At 42.8% G+C, this 15,189-nt stretch overlaps 2 protein-coding genes and 1 pseudogene across 6 annotated transcripts in view; all 3 read left to right on the forward strand.

The window, feature by feature from the left end:
* Nucleotides 1-4,371, forward strand: part of gtpbp8 (GTP binding protein 8 (putative)) — a 24,014-nt gene extending 19,643 nt beyond the window's left edge. For 2 of the 5 annotated variants that reach the window (XM_055870503.1, XM_055870502.1), the window contains exon 7: nt 507-1,867. In XM_055870503.1, coding sequence (XP_055726478.1) covers nt 507-663 — 157 coding nt within the window. In that variant the 3' untranslated portion in view covers nt 664-1,867. Of the gene's footprint in view, nt 1-506; nt 3,247-3,932; nt 4,052-4,281 lie in introns of those variants that run through there. The other 3 variants (XM_055870504.1, XM_055870506.1, XM_055870505.1) reach the window with 3 other exon arrangements.
* On the forward strand, nt 4,311-9,317 carry slc10a2 (solute carrier family 10 member 2). The gene is made up of 6 exons (XM_055870501.1): nt 4,311-4,888; nt 5,288-5,406; nt 6,430-6,518; nt 6,664-6,839; nt 7,210-7,367; nt 7,676-9,317. The coding sequence occupies exons 1-6, from the start codon at nt 4,488-4,490 to the stop codon at nt 7,849-7,851; spliced, it is 1,119 nt and encodes a 372-aa protein (XP_055726476.1). The 5' UTR covers nt 4,311-4,487; the 3' UTR covers nt 7,852-9,317.
* Nucleotides 9,318-12,128: 2,811 nt separating this feature from the next.
* Nucleotides 12,129-15,160, forward strand: LOC129816997 (toll-like receptor 13; annotated as a pseudogene).
* Nucleotides 15,161-15,189: the final 29 nt, after the last annotated feature.

The following is a 15,189-nucleotide window of genomic DNA, read 5'->3' on the forward strand; positions in this document are numbered from 1 at the left end:
AACCCTCAAACCCCCATTCCTTTCCCCATAGGCTTTGCCCAACAAGCCATGGCGGAGTTAGTGCTTACAAAAAGAAGCCATTACTATTGCTCAATATTCAAGGACATAAAGAGTTAGTCACAGTCACACTTATTTGGCAAAAGACCGACAGACACACCCTCTCTCATTTCACTCATGTCATTGTAGCAATCACAAGACTAGACCAAGGTCATCACAGATGGAGTTGTAGTCTACAGGAAGAAAGTGTGGCTGACTGCTTACATGCAAAATATACACTGAGTGTACAAAACATTCCATGACAGACTGACCAGGTGAATCCAAGTGATAGCCATGATCCCTTATTGATGTCACTTGTTAAATCCACTTTAATCCGTGTAGATGGAGAGGAGACAGGTTAAAGAAGCGTTTTTAAGCCTTGAGAAAATTAAGACGTGGATTGTGAATGTGTGCCGTTCAGAGGGTGAATGGGCAAGACAAAAGATTTAAGTGGCTTTTGAACGCTGCAGGGTTTTTCACGCTCAACATTTTCCCGTGTGCATCAAGAATGTGTGTACCACCCAAAGGACATCCAGCACACATGACAACTGTGGGAAGCATTGGAGTCAACATGGACCAGCATCTACACCTTGTAGTCCATGCTACGACAAATTGAAGCTGTTCTGAAGACAAAAGGAGGTTCAACTCAATATTAGGAAGGGGTTCTTGATGTTTGGTATAGTCTGTATTTAGATGAGTAGCCTATGTAAATATAAAAAAATGCAACAAAACATTAATTTCATCAATGGATACAAAGACTTACAGTACAATACTCAATATTAGGAAGGTGTTCTTAATGTTTTGTACACTCTGTGTATATAGCCTATCACCTCAGATATTTCTTGTTCATCCTTTTAGATAATGGAACGATATGCTTCAGTTCCATCGTCATGCCAACCACACTGTACCGTGATATTGTATTGTAAAATCTCTGTTGCCTTTACTGTAAACCAGAAAGTATGCCATTAGTTAGTGCTGTAGTTTGACTGTAACCTGTCTTCCTAATTCTTTAGGTGATGGGAAAGGACAGACTGGATTATGTCACAGTGCAGTTTACATATTATCTTATGTGAGCTGCAGTGCAGGTTCAGTTTTCTTTATTGAAAACTGTGAAAGTGCACCATTGCGGCACACATGCATTTGTGTAAATAAAACCTTCCTATCTAATTGGGTCAGATGGCTATCAGTGATCAGATAAGACGAGATAATGGTGGCAGTGGCACGCACGTATGGTTGGGCATACACACACACGGACCTGACTGCACACTGTCATTGAAATTGGAGGGAGGGGAATGACCGTGTGCAGGAGAGACAGACTGTGTGTGAGAGAGAGTGTGACTGACTGTCACTCACACACTCTGCCTCTCGGCCAAGGCCTTGGGGGTTTCGGCCGGCTGCACATTCCATAAAGGTTGAGTGTCGGAAGAATATCTCACACCGTAACTAACTGATAACAGACCCACTGAAGTGCTACTCTACAGATACCAGCACACTAATGCGCTAATTTACTAACACGGAAGGGCCCCGTTATAATGGCTCGTAAAACTGTACATACACATATGTTAACTGTAGTTCTTCACAGGTAGGCACACCTACTTTCTCACTCTAACAACTACTTCATTACTCTGTGTTGTGTATAGCAGGCCTCGCCAATTCTATACATGCAAATATGTTTGGATGTCTTCAAAAAATTTGAAGCAGCTATATATTTATCTCTCTCTCTTTCTCCTAATCGACAGTTCTCTCAATTTTTCGGGGATATACCTGCTCCGTTGTTTCATTGCCCATGTGACCGGGAGCATTCAGCTGGGAGACACTTGTCAAAGCTGATCTGAGACCAGTTAACCACCTCTTCTCTTTGACTGCACACTCTGGAGCACAGCTGATCACTTCTTTTGGAATCAGCTCATACTTACTCAATCTATGAACACTCGCACCACTGATACAGTAGCCTATTGTGGACAGATTTCAAATCTGACCAGAGATCATTTGCTGTACTTGGCTCATGTGCTGCTACAGTGTTTCTCTTCTAACCCCTAAACCATTATAAGAAAGCAGACAGCTGATCTGAGATCTAATCCACTCTCTGTAAGTGCTTTCTTATGGACACGGTACTGTGTGATTCTACGGGAACTTTCACCTTGGGAACAGAGACAAACTAAAAGCTGACCTGAAGACAGTTTCCCAATAGAGCCACATCACCTTTAGTGTTTGTGTACATCGTTTACTATAGTCAGACTGCTATTTCTGTATATACCGTGCATTCGGAAAGTTTTCAGACCCCTTGACTTTTTCCACATTTTGTTACGTTACAGACTTATTCTATTCAGGCATTTTTTTACCTCCTCAATCTACACACAATACCCCATAATGACAAAGCAAAAACAGTTTTTTTTTTTTTTTAAATAAAAAAAATGTAACTATCACATTTACTTAGGTTTTCAGACCCTTCACTCAGTACTTTGTTGAAGCCCCTTTGGCAGCGATTACAGCCTCGATTCTTTTTGGGTATGACGCTACAAGATTGGCACACCTATATTTCTGGAGCTCTGTCAGAGTGACCATCGGGTTCTTGGTAACCTCCCTGACCAAGGCCCTTCTCCCCCAATTGCTCAGTTTTGCTGGGCGGCCAACTCTGGGGAGAGTCTTGGTGGTTCCAAACTTCTACCATTTACGAATAATGGAGGCCACTGTGTTCAGAAATTGTTTAGTAACCTTCTCCAGATCTGTGCCTTGACACAATCCTGTTTCAGAGCTCTACGGACAATTTCTTTGACCTCATGGCTTGGTTTTTGCTCTGACATGCACTATCAACTGTTGGACCTTGTATAGACAGGTTGTGTGCCTTTCCAAATCATGTCCAATTGAATTGACCACAGGCGGACTCCAATCAAGTTGTAGAAACATCTCAAGGATGATCAATGGAAACCGGATGCACCTGAACTCAATTTTAGAGTATAATAGCAAAGGGTCTAATTAGTTATGTGAATAAGGTATTTCTGTTTGTCATTGTTAATACATTTGTAAACATTTCTACACTTCTTTTTTTTTCACTTTGTCATTCTGTGTAGATTGATGTGTTTTTATTTAATCGATTTTAGAATAAGGCGTAACAAGATATGGAAAGGGGTCTGAATACTTTCTGAATGCACTGTATGGTGATGGGAATATGTATTGTTTTAATTTTGTAATAAAAACTATAAAAGGAAACATTTGTGTTGGTTGTTGTAGAACTCTGGACCTAAAGGGTCCTATATAGTAAGCTACTGGTGGAGACTTTGTTAAACATTTCCCCTAGCATTTAATGAATGACAGAATTAATGGGGAAAGAAGGACTAAGGGAAGCAAAAACTATTGAACTGGCTACATTTTGAGAGACTGGGATGAGATCTTGTATTTTGTGGGAAAAGTGATCAGTTCTGGCGTAAGAATGAACATCTCATCTCAGGAAAAATAAGGTTACATTCATGTAATATCAACTGGATAGTTGCGTAAGAAGAACAACCTAGTTACAGGCCTATAATATAGTCAGATGGTTTATGATACATTTGAGGTACAGTAATATGACTGATTATATAGTGAAATGTGACACACACATAGGTTGTCACAGTTTTTGTGCTGTAACACATTATTTACATTTTTTCTTGTTGACAGATATTTATCCATCTACTTGGTTGATATTATATTATTATTTTCTAGCGTATGAATTTCACAATGTCTCATTTTCTTTCCCCAAACGATAGAAGTGTGAAGTTCCTCAGTTACTTTTTGTGTCCTTGTCTTCCTCTAACAGCTAAAGTCTATCCCCCCACACTGGGTACGATGTCATTATACGATGTATACGATATCATTTTGTCGTCTTTCAGTGACACACAGAGCATTCCTTCCACCTCTAGTTTTTTTTTCATAGTGGGTCCAACATCCAGAGACTTTCCAGTCCTACTCTTTTACAGTCCCACTGGGGAGAGGTGACGCACACCAGACAGGACCTTGTGCCCGCGCACAACACGTACAGGTAGGCATCATCACTCCTTTGGTGGCGGTACCAGGATGATGATGTTGCATGGCTGTGATTGGAAGAGGACAATAAAATTTAAGAGCTGAAGGAGTGATAAAAAAGTAAGATGGTGCAATTTACGTTTATTGTAAGTTTAATCAATGACTGTCTTTTTCTGCATTCACATTTGGACACTGACCTCATAAAAACGTTAGGCATGAGTTAATTATTATTCTATTTTTTTTTAGGTGTTAAAGGCCTGGAGGGGAGAGGTGTATGTTCTCAGTGCAGCCCTCGTCACCGTGGATACAGGAGGGAGGAGAGCCGGAGGAGTCTTAAAAGAACGCAACACCACAGGACAGACGACTTCTCTCCACCCCCCCCGCACTCTGGAATTCTTCTATTGGGTTCCTTTTTAGATTTATTTTTTTTACCCCCGTCACTGTTCTCCACTATGAACACACCAATGACAACGGCTGCTGTGGCGTTGGCCACCTGCCACACCAACGCCACGATATGCTCAGGCACGTCGTGCCTGGTGGCTCCCAGCAACTACAACAAGATCCTGAGCCTAGTTCTCAGCATCGTGCTGACCGTCATGCTGGCCATGGTCATGTTCTCCATGGGCTGCACTGTGGAGGCCGGAAAGCTGTGGGGACACATCAAGAGACCATGGGGAATTTTTATCGGCTTCTTGTGCCAGTTCGGCATCATGCCCTTCACTGCCTTCGCCCTGTCGCTGGCCTTCAACGTGCTGCCCGTGCAGGCCGTCGTCATCATCATCATGGGCTGCTGTCCCGGTGGCACCAGCTCTAATATCATTGCCTACTGGCTGGATGGAGACATGGACCTCAGGTGAGACTGACTGGAAGCAGTAACACTCTTAGATGAAGAAGAATGGAGGGGAAAAAGGGTTCCAAAAGGGTTCTCCGGCTGTCCTCAGGATAATTATTTTTGATTCCGGGTAGAACACTTTTGTGTTCCATGTAGAACCCTCTGGAATGGAACTGAAAACGGTTCTACCTGGAACAGAAAAGTGTTCTTAAGAGATCTCCTATGGGGACAGCCGGAGAAACCTTTCAGGTTCTAGATGGCACGTTTTTTTTCCTTTTTTCTTCCTAAGAGTACATGTTATTTGTTTGATTTAGCCTACTTTCAAGTTTTGCCTTTGGTACTACGTTTTTGAGTACTTTTATGCGAGTGCGTTTCTATCGTGATCCAGCGTACTAATGTTGTGTGTTTTCCCCACTCTAGTATCAGCATGACAGCCTGCTCCTCTATCCTGGCCCTGGGGATGATGCCTCTGTGTCTGCTCATCTACACGTCTGTCTGGACCTCTGCTGACACCATCCAGATCCCCTACCAAAGCATAGGTAGCTACCAATACTAAAATAAACCATTCCATACAGGGGCATATGCATTGATGTACCATCTACACAATGTATTGGTGGGAATGCTTTTGTACAGCACTCTTTAGATTCCATCTAGCAGCACAGGAACATATAATTAGTATAGATTTCCACATATTGATTGTATTTCTGTGTTAGAACACCGTTAGAAATGCTAAAACATTCGGATCCTTATAGCAGCTTACGTACACGACATGACCAAAAGTATGTGAATACCTGCTCGTCAAACATCTCATTCCAAAATCATTGGTATTAATATGGAGTTGTTCCCCCCTTTGCTGCTATAAGTCCCACTCTTCTGGGAAGGCATCCCACTAGATGTTGGAACACTGCTGCAGGGATTTACTTCCATTCAGCCACCAGAGCATTAGTGAGGTTGGACACTGATGTTGGGGGATTAGGCCTGGCCCGCAGTCGGCGTTCCAATTCTTTCCAAAGGTTTTCGATGGGGTTGAGGTCAGGGCTCTGTGCAGGCCAGTCAAGTTCTTCTACTCCGATCTCGACAAACCTTTTCTCTATGGACCTCACTTTGTGCACAGTGGCATTGTCATGCTGAAACAGGAAAGGACCTTCCCCAAACTGTTGCAACAAAGTTGGATGCACAGAATTGTCTAGAATGTCATTGTATGCTGTAGCATTAAGATTTCTCTTCACTGGAAGTAAGGGGCCTAGCCCGAACCATGAAAAAACATTATTCCTCATCCACCAAACTTTACAGTTTGCCTAATGCATTGGGGCAGGTAGTCTCCTGGCATCCGCCAAACCCAAATCGGACTGCCAGATGGTGAAGCGTGAGAGCGTGTTTTCCACTGCTCCAGAGTCCAATGGCGGCGAGCTTTACACCACTCCAGGCGACGCTTGGCGTTGCGCATGTTGATCGGCCATGGAAACCCATTTCATGAAGCTCCCGACAAACAATTGTGGTGCTGACGTTGCTTCCAGAGGCAGTTTGGAAGATCATGACAGATTGTATATCTTTGTCTCCAGGTATCACCTTGGTGTCCCTCCTGATCCCCGTCGCCCTGGGAATCTACGTCAAAAACAAGTGGCCTGAAACAGCCAAAAAGATCCTCAAGGTAAGATCAAACACCTCGCACTGCATACAGCTGGTTTTGTTCCACACTACTGCTACACTATACACTTCTAGGTTGTTATTCCGGGATCAATAGTGTGCATGCGATTTGTGGATTCAAATCAAGTCTTTAAAATGTGTTTTTGCAGGTGGGTTCCATAGTTGGCCTCCTCCTCATCATCATCATTGCGGTGGTAGGTGGGGTGCTGTACCAGTCCTCCTGGACCATCTCTCCCTCTCTCTGGATCATCGGAGCCATCTACCCCTTCGTAGGCTTCACCCTGGGCTTCTTCATGGCTCGCTTTGTAGGACAACCCTGGCACAAGTACTACTGCAATATTATATGATTCATGGTAGTCCAGTCTTAATATTGTACCTAGCTGATCAAATCCAAGTTACTATTGCAATAGAAGGTGTTGATAACACCTACCGGAATTATACTTGAATAGCCTGAATAAGTTATTCCCTTTGTCTCCCCTCTGGAAATGCCTTAACATTCAAGTTAATGTAAGCACTACAGTACCAGATGTGCAATGTACTCCACAGGCGCCAAAATGAAAACCATCCAGTGCATTTTAACTTCACCTTGTTCATTTAACAGAGCAGGAGGTTCTTCATAAGCACGCCAGTCAAGCAGAGCCCTTCGTCGCTCCATGGAACCTACTATAGTTAACAAGCCCGTTGTTGTGTTTAAGGTGTCGTACCATCGCCCTGGAGACAGGCTTCCAGAACTCCCAGTTGTGCAGCACCATCGTCCAGCTGTCGTTCCTCCCTGAAGAACTGGAGGTCATGTTCGCCTTCCCACTCATCTACAGCATCTTCCAACTGGTGGTGGCTGTCATGTCTGTTGGAGGTGGGTCAGCTTATACCGCTGTTGAAGAGCTAATGTCAATATTGATATGCTATCCAAAAGTTTTGAATGGTTTTGTGGTCGACTTATAGATGTATAGTAGGCCTATGGTCTGGTATTTCTACCGTGTGTTGTCTATATTCCCAACATTCATTTGTCATTCTAGCTAATGATTGATTGCCCGGGTGCCAGTCTGATCATTAACTTCTCTCAGACTATATTATTGATGCTTGTCAGTGCTTATTTAGATTGAAAAATGTGGCTGTAAAGGAACACAGTAGGTGTAACATGAGTGGTTCCGCCTCCTACAGCTTACCAGATGTATAAGTGGAAGTGTGGAGGTGGTTCGTCTGAGTTAGACAGCGAGGGAGCAGAGGGGGACGCTGAGGCACCTAAGGATAAGCAGGAGTACGCCCTGGAAAATGGAGGCTTTGAGTGCGACGAGAATGGCAACAACGGAGAAAAGGGCAAGATCACCCAGATGTGAGCACGGACAGGCCGCGGGACTCTTTGACAGTTAGCAGCACGCAGCGACCTGGATGCAATACCATACCTACATCCTTCCCACTCAATCACACCATACACACACACTGACCTTGACAGGCTGAAATTGTGCATTATAGGGTCCTGCCATTTAAAAAGTGAGGTATTCTCAACATGGGAGAGGTTTTTGTGAAGCTTTACTTCTATAACAAAAAAACCACAATCTTCAGGGGTAGGAAGCCATCTCAGATCCTGAATGAAGTCTGAGTTCTCCTGTACCTCACTTTTTATTTTTTTACAACAGTGTATACCTGCAGAGACCTCGTGGAGGCCAGCAGGGTTGCAGTGTGGTAGTGACTGAGGTGAGGTATTGTGAGATTTGTTGAGTGGTGAGGGTCTACATCCTCTCTAGCTCCACAAGAGACATAGAGGAAACTGTTCACCGTGAAAAGGTTTCTGTCTAGTCGCTTCTGTCAGAACTACAGTAACTTTTTCAATATTTATATTTGCAAACCAGTCAACCTAAACTAATTTATTAGTCCATGTCGTAGGACTCATGACACACACACACACCAGCATTGCGACATTATATTGAATTTTAAATGGACCCCTCCAGGATATTTTACGCATGCCTCATATTATTTTATCATTTGTATGTTAAAGCAACTAACAGAAAAATACATTACAAGTCTTCCTGACTAATACAAGTGTTGTATTGAACATTCATTTAGTTTAACATTATACAGTACATTTGAACCATATTTATGAATGTACTGTCTTTGTATCCATTTAGATTTACATGGATGAATAGCCTAATTACAGACTATACCAAACATGAAGAATATTCCTAATATTGAGTTGCACCCCCTTTTGTCTTCAGAACAGCTTCAATTTGTCGTAGCATGGACTACAAGGTGTAGATGCTGGTCCATGTTGACTCCAATGCTTCCCACAGTTGTCATGTGTGCTGGATGTCCTTTGAGTGGTACACACATTCTTGATGCACACGGGAAAATGTTGAGCGTGAAAAACCCAGCAGCAGTGCAGTTCTTGACACAAACCGGTGCACCAGGCACCTACTAACATATCGGGTTCAAAGGCACTTAAATCTTTTGTCTTGCCCATTCACGTTCTGAATGGCACACATACAAAATCAATTCTCTCAAGGTTAAAAAAAATCCTTCTTTAACCTGCCTCCCCTTCATCTACACTGATTGAAGTGGATTTAACAAGGGATCATAGCTTTCACCTGGTAAGTCTATGTCATGGAAAAAGTGGGTGTTCAAAATGTTTAGTATACTCTGTGTATATATCTGTGAAGAACTCTCCACATTGCACTGCACCTTAGTTGTTGTCTTTGTCTTTACGCAGAGGCTAGTTGCTAGTGTGATGTCTTAAAGAAGGTACCTACCCACCTGATCTTTTGATGTGTAAATGTAGCCAACAATTAAATAAAGGTGAACATTTTAAGTGGTCTATCAAGAGTTTTACTAAAATATATATTTCATGACAAACTGCAGATCCTTTAGTGAGACTTATCTTCTGACATCTATCACATCCAAACATATGCTTCATGTGAATGGTCTTTTTTTTTAAAGGTGATACAAATATACAGAATTTCTCTTTTAAGACGGGTTTAAAAACACTTCCAAAGCCGTTTAACAAAGATATCTTCCATGTGGTATCAGACATGGTACTTATCCATTCATGAATCTGTCTACAGTGGGACGGTACTATACAAATAGGGTACTGCTCCTCAGATGTACACAGACATCAACTGCAAGTCTGTGATGATCAGAGAACTTATTGCAGCCCTGCACTCATTTCTTAATTGACTGTGGGACACTTGTACTTTTATTTACGGAACCAAACTAACCATTTGATAATTACTTTGTAACCTTGAGTGAACAACAAAAAGCTGTGAGCTGTTAGTTTTTTTGTCAGATGGCGCCATTGGTGACTAAGACTATTGTTTGCAGCACTCCCAAGAGTGTTACTGTATCAAACCAATGTTTTACAGATTAACTGAAATCAAACTTCTGACAATCACCTGAATAGATTTGACTCGTTGGGAGAGATGAAGGCTGTGTCTGCTCCAGTGGATTGAGTGTTAGTGGATGGATGCTTCCTAAATGCTACATTTTTGACAGTGATGAAGACTTGCCTGCCTGGAACTGTCTTCATGCAAAACAGTACACTGCTGCCTGTCAAGATGTCACAGCCATCGAGGAGGATCTACTAGGACTTCTCCCTAATATCAAATACCGTCTGCATATCCATGAAATTTGGTCAAACTAGTTCCATGTGTCTGGGCTGTTTGTCTCAGTTTCAAGATCTGGAGTACCTTTCCATTAGTGGTTGTCTCAAATGTTTTCAACCGCCAATAGCCAGGGCCTTCCAAATCTGCAAAAGGTGTATTTGAATGAGCCAATGATCATTGGGTAGTGTGATTGTCATTTTGGGCCTCACACATTCAGAGATGTAGGCAAGTTAGGTCATTTGACCATATTTGGTTATAGGCTATCAGCAATGGCACCAGATTGTATTTTATTTATTTAACTAGGCAAGTCAGTTAAAAACAAATTCTTATTTACAATGACTGCCTACCAAAAGGCCTCCTGCAGGGGGCGGGGGCCTGGGATTAAAAATAAATACAATATAAATATAGGACAAAACACACATCACAACAAGAGAGACAACACAACACTACATAAATAGAGACCTAAGACAACACAGCATGGTAGCAACACAACATAACATGGTAGCAGCACAAAATACGGTAAAAACATTATTGGGCACAGACAACTACACAAAGGGCAAGAAGGTAGAGACAACAATACATCACACAAAGCAGCCACAACTGTCAGTAAGACTGTCATGATTGAGTCTTTGAATGAAGAGATTGTGTGAAATTAAATTCAGTGATAAAACCCGATTCTGCAGCTTCTCAAAACAGCTGAACTGTTTTGCAAAAAGCATTTCTAGATCATTTCCCAATAAAAGTTGTGTTATCCATGTAATTGGATGTTTTGGGAAAAAGCAGAGATCGGGTCTATTTGGTGTCTGGCCATTTATCTCTAATTTATTAAGGTTTTTGAGACTGGAAATAAAATTCCATTTAATATGTGAAGTAGGATTTACCTTTTAAATGCAAATATTTCAGCCCAATGCATGATTCAACACTGGACATTGAGAAGCTGCTTATAGTGGTATATTCCAAACTGATTTCCTTGATTGAAAGCAAAAACACTATATTACAGATATTCTCAGAATCTATTTCATTACTAGATAAACTCAAGGACTGTATTTTCTTAGTGCCAGATAGGGGAAGGCGCAATAGTATTTCCTGGCTGAGCCCTAGTTCAAAAGTTGTCAGGTTCTGGAGACAAGACAGTGCACCTTCTTCTATATGTGTTATTTGATAACTCAATGATAACTTAATGATTGTTAGGTTATTCAAAACAGAGGTCATGCTTTCGTTGGTGTTTTAAGATCGAACAGTTTGATTGGTTTAGCGATTGTATCGCTGGTGCCTCTACATATAGCTCTGTAAGTGACTTTATATTCATTACTCTGCATAGTATCTCGGACAAATCATCTACACAGGGTTCAGTAATGGAAACACTTTGTAACTGAGGTATGCCATGGAAAACATCTGGTTTCCGCTCAGGTTATGGATGTGTCACTGCAACCTTAAAGGTCTTCAATGATGTCACCATTGCCCTTGATTATAAGCAATATTGTGCCTCTATTGTTATTGACTTGGCCAAAGCTTTTGATACGGTAGACAATTCCATTCTCGTGGACTGGCTAAGGAGTATTGGTGTCTCTGAGGGGTCTTTGGCCTGGTTTGCTAACTACCTCTCTCAAAGAGTGCAGTGCATAAAGTCAGAAAATCTGCTGTCTCAGCCACTGCCTGTCACCAAGGGAATAACCCAAGGCTCAATCCTAGGCCCCACACTTTATCTACATCAACAACATAGCTCAGGCAGTAGGAAGCTCGCTCATCCATTTATATGCAGATGATACTGTCGTATACTCAGCTGGCCCCTCCCCGGATTTTATGTTAAATGCTCTACATCAAAGTGTCCAACAAGCTTTCTCTACCATTAACCTTGTTCTGAACAACTCCAAAACAAAGGTAATGTGGTTTGGTAAGAAGAAGGCCCCTCTTCCCACAGGTGTTATTACTACGTCTGAGGGTTTAGAGCTTGAGGTAGTCACCTCATACAAGTACTTGGGAGTATGGCTAGACGGTACAATGTCCTCCTCTCAGCACATATGACAAATCTGGAGCTCTTAGACATTACACAAAATAAGATGGACAGATGCATGCAAACATGTTTACTGGTTTACATAGTTTGACATTGTTAGACCTGAGGGACAATCCACTGATTCACACTATTGAGGCAATGTCTGGGGGACTTGAACTTTCCACCTACAGAACCTGTGTTCAAGCTGAATCTGACACTCATATTTGGCGACATTCTGAGGCAGCGGACTCATCTGTACATTAGTTCGGGTATGAGGCCAATGCAGTTGATAATTGGCAGTAATGTCACGTCCAAACACAATCTGAGTCTCCAGCTCAAAGGCCAGACCGTGTCATTTGAGGACTGTGACAGACCTTTCTTTGAGTCTGTCATTTATCCTTAACGCTGAAGAATTCCTTTGTGGATCTGAATTCATGGGAAAGTACTTCCGATCATTGGAAACACTTGAGTACAGGTCTAAGCTTTCAGCTAAAAGTGGTTGATTTAACATCAAGCAGCTGATTCCCCTGAGAAAACGGACTAAATACAGGTGGATCTTTCAATACAGCGTACTGCCAACATTTTTCACAACCTGACCAAACTGAATGTTCTGAAACTTTCAAACTACAGGATTGACTCGAGGGAAGTTTAACAAAATACTTTATATCTTTGAAAACATCGTATTTGCGTATTGAGAACATTTATAATATATTCTAGCTTTACTGAACCTCTCTCTAGCCTTTATTTAATACACTACAAATGTTTTGCAGTTGTGACAATGCTTGGCTCATTGCTCGGGCAAAGGGGTACAGGCAGGTTGAAGTGATCATGCTTAAATTATGATCATAATTAAGCTTTGGAAGACTTGATATGCTTGTTAGACAAACCTAACTTTGTCAAGTACACAGAAGCCAACTGCACAACAGAGGTGGGCTTTGTGTTGCTGCGACTGGCCTGGGAGTCCTGTTCTTCATGCTGGTGGTTTTCATCCATAACCTGGCTGGCCTCTAGCTCCTCCCCTTCTACCACATCACCGTTGGCTGGCTGTTGGAGGCCATGCTATCCAACACCAGGGGGCACTACCACCATGACGCATTAGTCTCCTACAGCGGGAAGGACGAGCACTAGGTGGTGGAGGAGCTTCTGCCCGACCTGGAACAAAGGGGTCCTCCTTTCCTGTGCTTCTGTCTACACAGTACAGTCGTGGCCAAAAGTTTTGAGAATGACACAAATATTAATTTTCACAAAGTCTGCTGCCTCAGTTTGTATGATGGCAATTTGCATATACTCCAGAATGTTATGAAGTGATCAGATGAATTGCAATTAATTGCAAAGTCCCTCTTTGCCATGCAAATTAACTGAATCCCCCAAAAACATTTCCACTGCATTTCAGCCCTGCCACAAAAGGACCAGCTGACATCATGTCAGTGATTCTCTCGTTAACACAGGTATGAGTGTTGACGAGGACAAGGCTGGAGATCACTCTGTCATGCTGATCGAGTTCGAATAACAGACTGGAAGCTTCAAAAGGAAGGTGGTGCTTGGAATCATTGTTCTTCTGTCAATCATTATTAACTGCAAGGAAACACGTGCCGTCATCAATGCTTTGCACAAAAAAGGGCTTCACAGGCAAGGATATTGCTGCCAGTAAGATTGCACCTAAATCAACCATTTATCGGATCATCAAGAACTTCAAGGAGAGCGGTTCAATTGTTGTGAAGAAGGCTTCAGGGCACCCAAGAAAGTCCAGCAAGCGCCAGGACCGTCTCCTAAAGTTGATTCAGCTGCGGGATCGGGGCACCACCAGTACAGAGCTTGCTCAGGAATGGCAGCAGGCAGATGTGAGTGCATCTGCACGCACAGTGAGGCGAAGACCTTTGGAGGGTGGCCTGGTGTCAAGAAGGGCAGCAAAGAAGCCACTTCTCTCCAGGAAAAACATCAGGGACAGACTGATATTCTGCAAAAGGTACAGGGATTGGACTGCTGAGGACTGGGGTAAAGTCATTTTCTCTGATGAATCCCCTTTCCGATTGTTTGGGGAATCCGGAAAAAAAGCTTGTCCGGAGAAGACAAGGTGAGCGCTACCATCAGTCCTGTGTCATGTCAACAGTATGAGACCATTCATGTGTGGGGTTGCTTCTCAGCCAAGGGAGTGGGCTCACTCACATTTGTGCCTAAGAACACAGCCATGAATAAAGAATGGTACCTACACATCCTCCGAGAGCAACTTCTCCCAACCATCCAGGAACAGTTTGTTAACTAACAATGCCTTTTCTAGCATGATGGAGCACCTTGCCATAAGGCAAAAGTGATAACTAAGTGGCTCGGGGAACAAAACATCGATATTTTGGGTCCATGGCCAGGAAACTCCCCAGACCTTAATCCCATTGAGAAATTGTGGCCAATCCTCAAGAGGCGGGTGGACAAACAAGAATCTACAAATTCCGACAAACTCCAAGTATTGATTATGCAAGAATGGGCTGCGATCAGTCAGGATGTGGCCCAGAAGTTAATTGACAGCATGCCAGGGCAGATTGCAGAGGTCTTGAAAAAGAAGGGTCAACACTGCAAATATTGACTCTTTGCATCAAGTTCATGTAATTGTCAATAAAAGCCTTTGACACTTATGAAATGCTTGTAATTATACTTCAGTATTCCATAGTAACATCTGACAAAAATATCAAGACACTGAAGCAGCAAACTTTGTGGAAATTAATATTTGTGTCATATTCAAAACTTTTGGCCACGACTGTAGAGACTTCCAGATGGGGAAGGACATTGTGGAGAACATCACAGAGCCTCTACCGGAGCCATCACACCCTCTGCCTGGTCAGTCGCCACTACCTGCGCAGTAACTGGTGTTCCCTGGAGATTCAGGTGGAGCAAAGGGACATCCTTCTCCTGATCTTCCTGGAGAAAATCACCAGCCTGTCTGCCCACCACAGGCTGGCTGGCCTGGTGAAGACCAGGACCTATCTGGACTGGCACCAGGACCCCCATCAGCACCAGGCATTCTGGGACAGACTGTGGGCTAAAATAAAACCTTGGACTGAAGCGTAAGCGTAGAGGTTAATGTAGGACCTTGTGTT

Source organism: Salvelinus fontinalis, chromosome 19, assembly GCF_029448725.1.
Source record: "Salvelinus fontinalis isolate EN_2023a chromosome 19, ASM2944872v1, whole genome shotgun sequence".
Taxonomy (NCBI): domain Eukaryota; kingdom Metazoa; phylum Chordata; class Actinopteri; order Salmoniformes; family Salmonidae; genus Salvelinus; species Salvelinus fontinalis.

Excerpts from the sequence above, each read along its gene's own strand:
- slc10a2 (XM_055870501.1), top strand. The coding sequence starts at position 4,488 with ATGAACACACCAATGACAACGGCTGCTGTGGCGTTGGCCACCTGCCAC. Across the intron at positions 6,519-6,663 it reads CAGCCAAAAAGATCCTCAAG|GTGGGTTCCATAGTTGGCCT; the intron begins GTAAGATCAAAC and ends GTGTTTTTGCAG. Across the intron at positions 7,368-7,675 it reads GGCTGTCATGTCTGTTGGAG|CTTACCAGATGTATAAGTGG; the intron begins GTGGGTCAGCTT and ends CGCCTCCTACAG.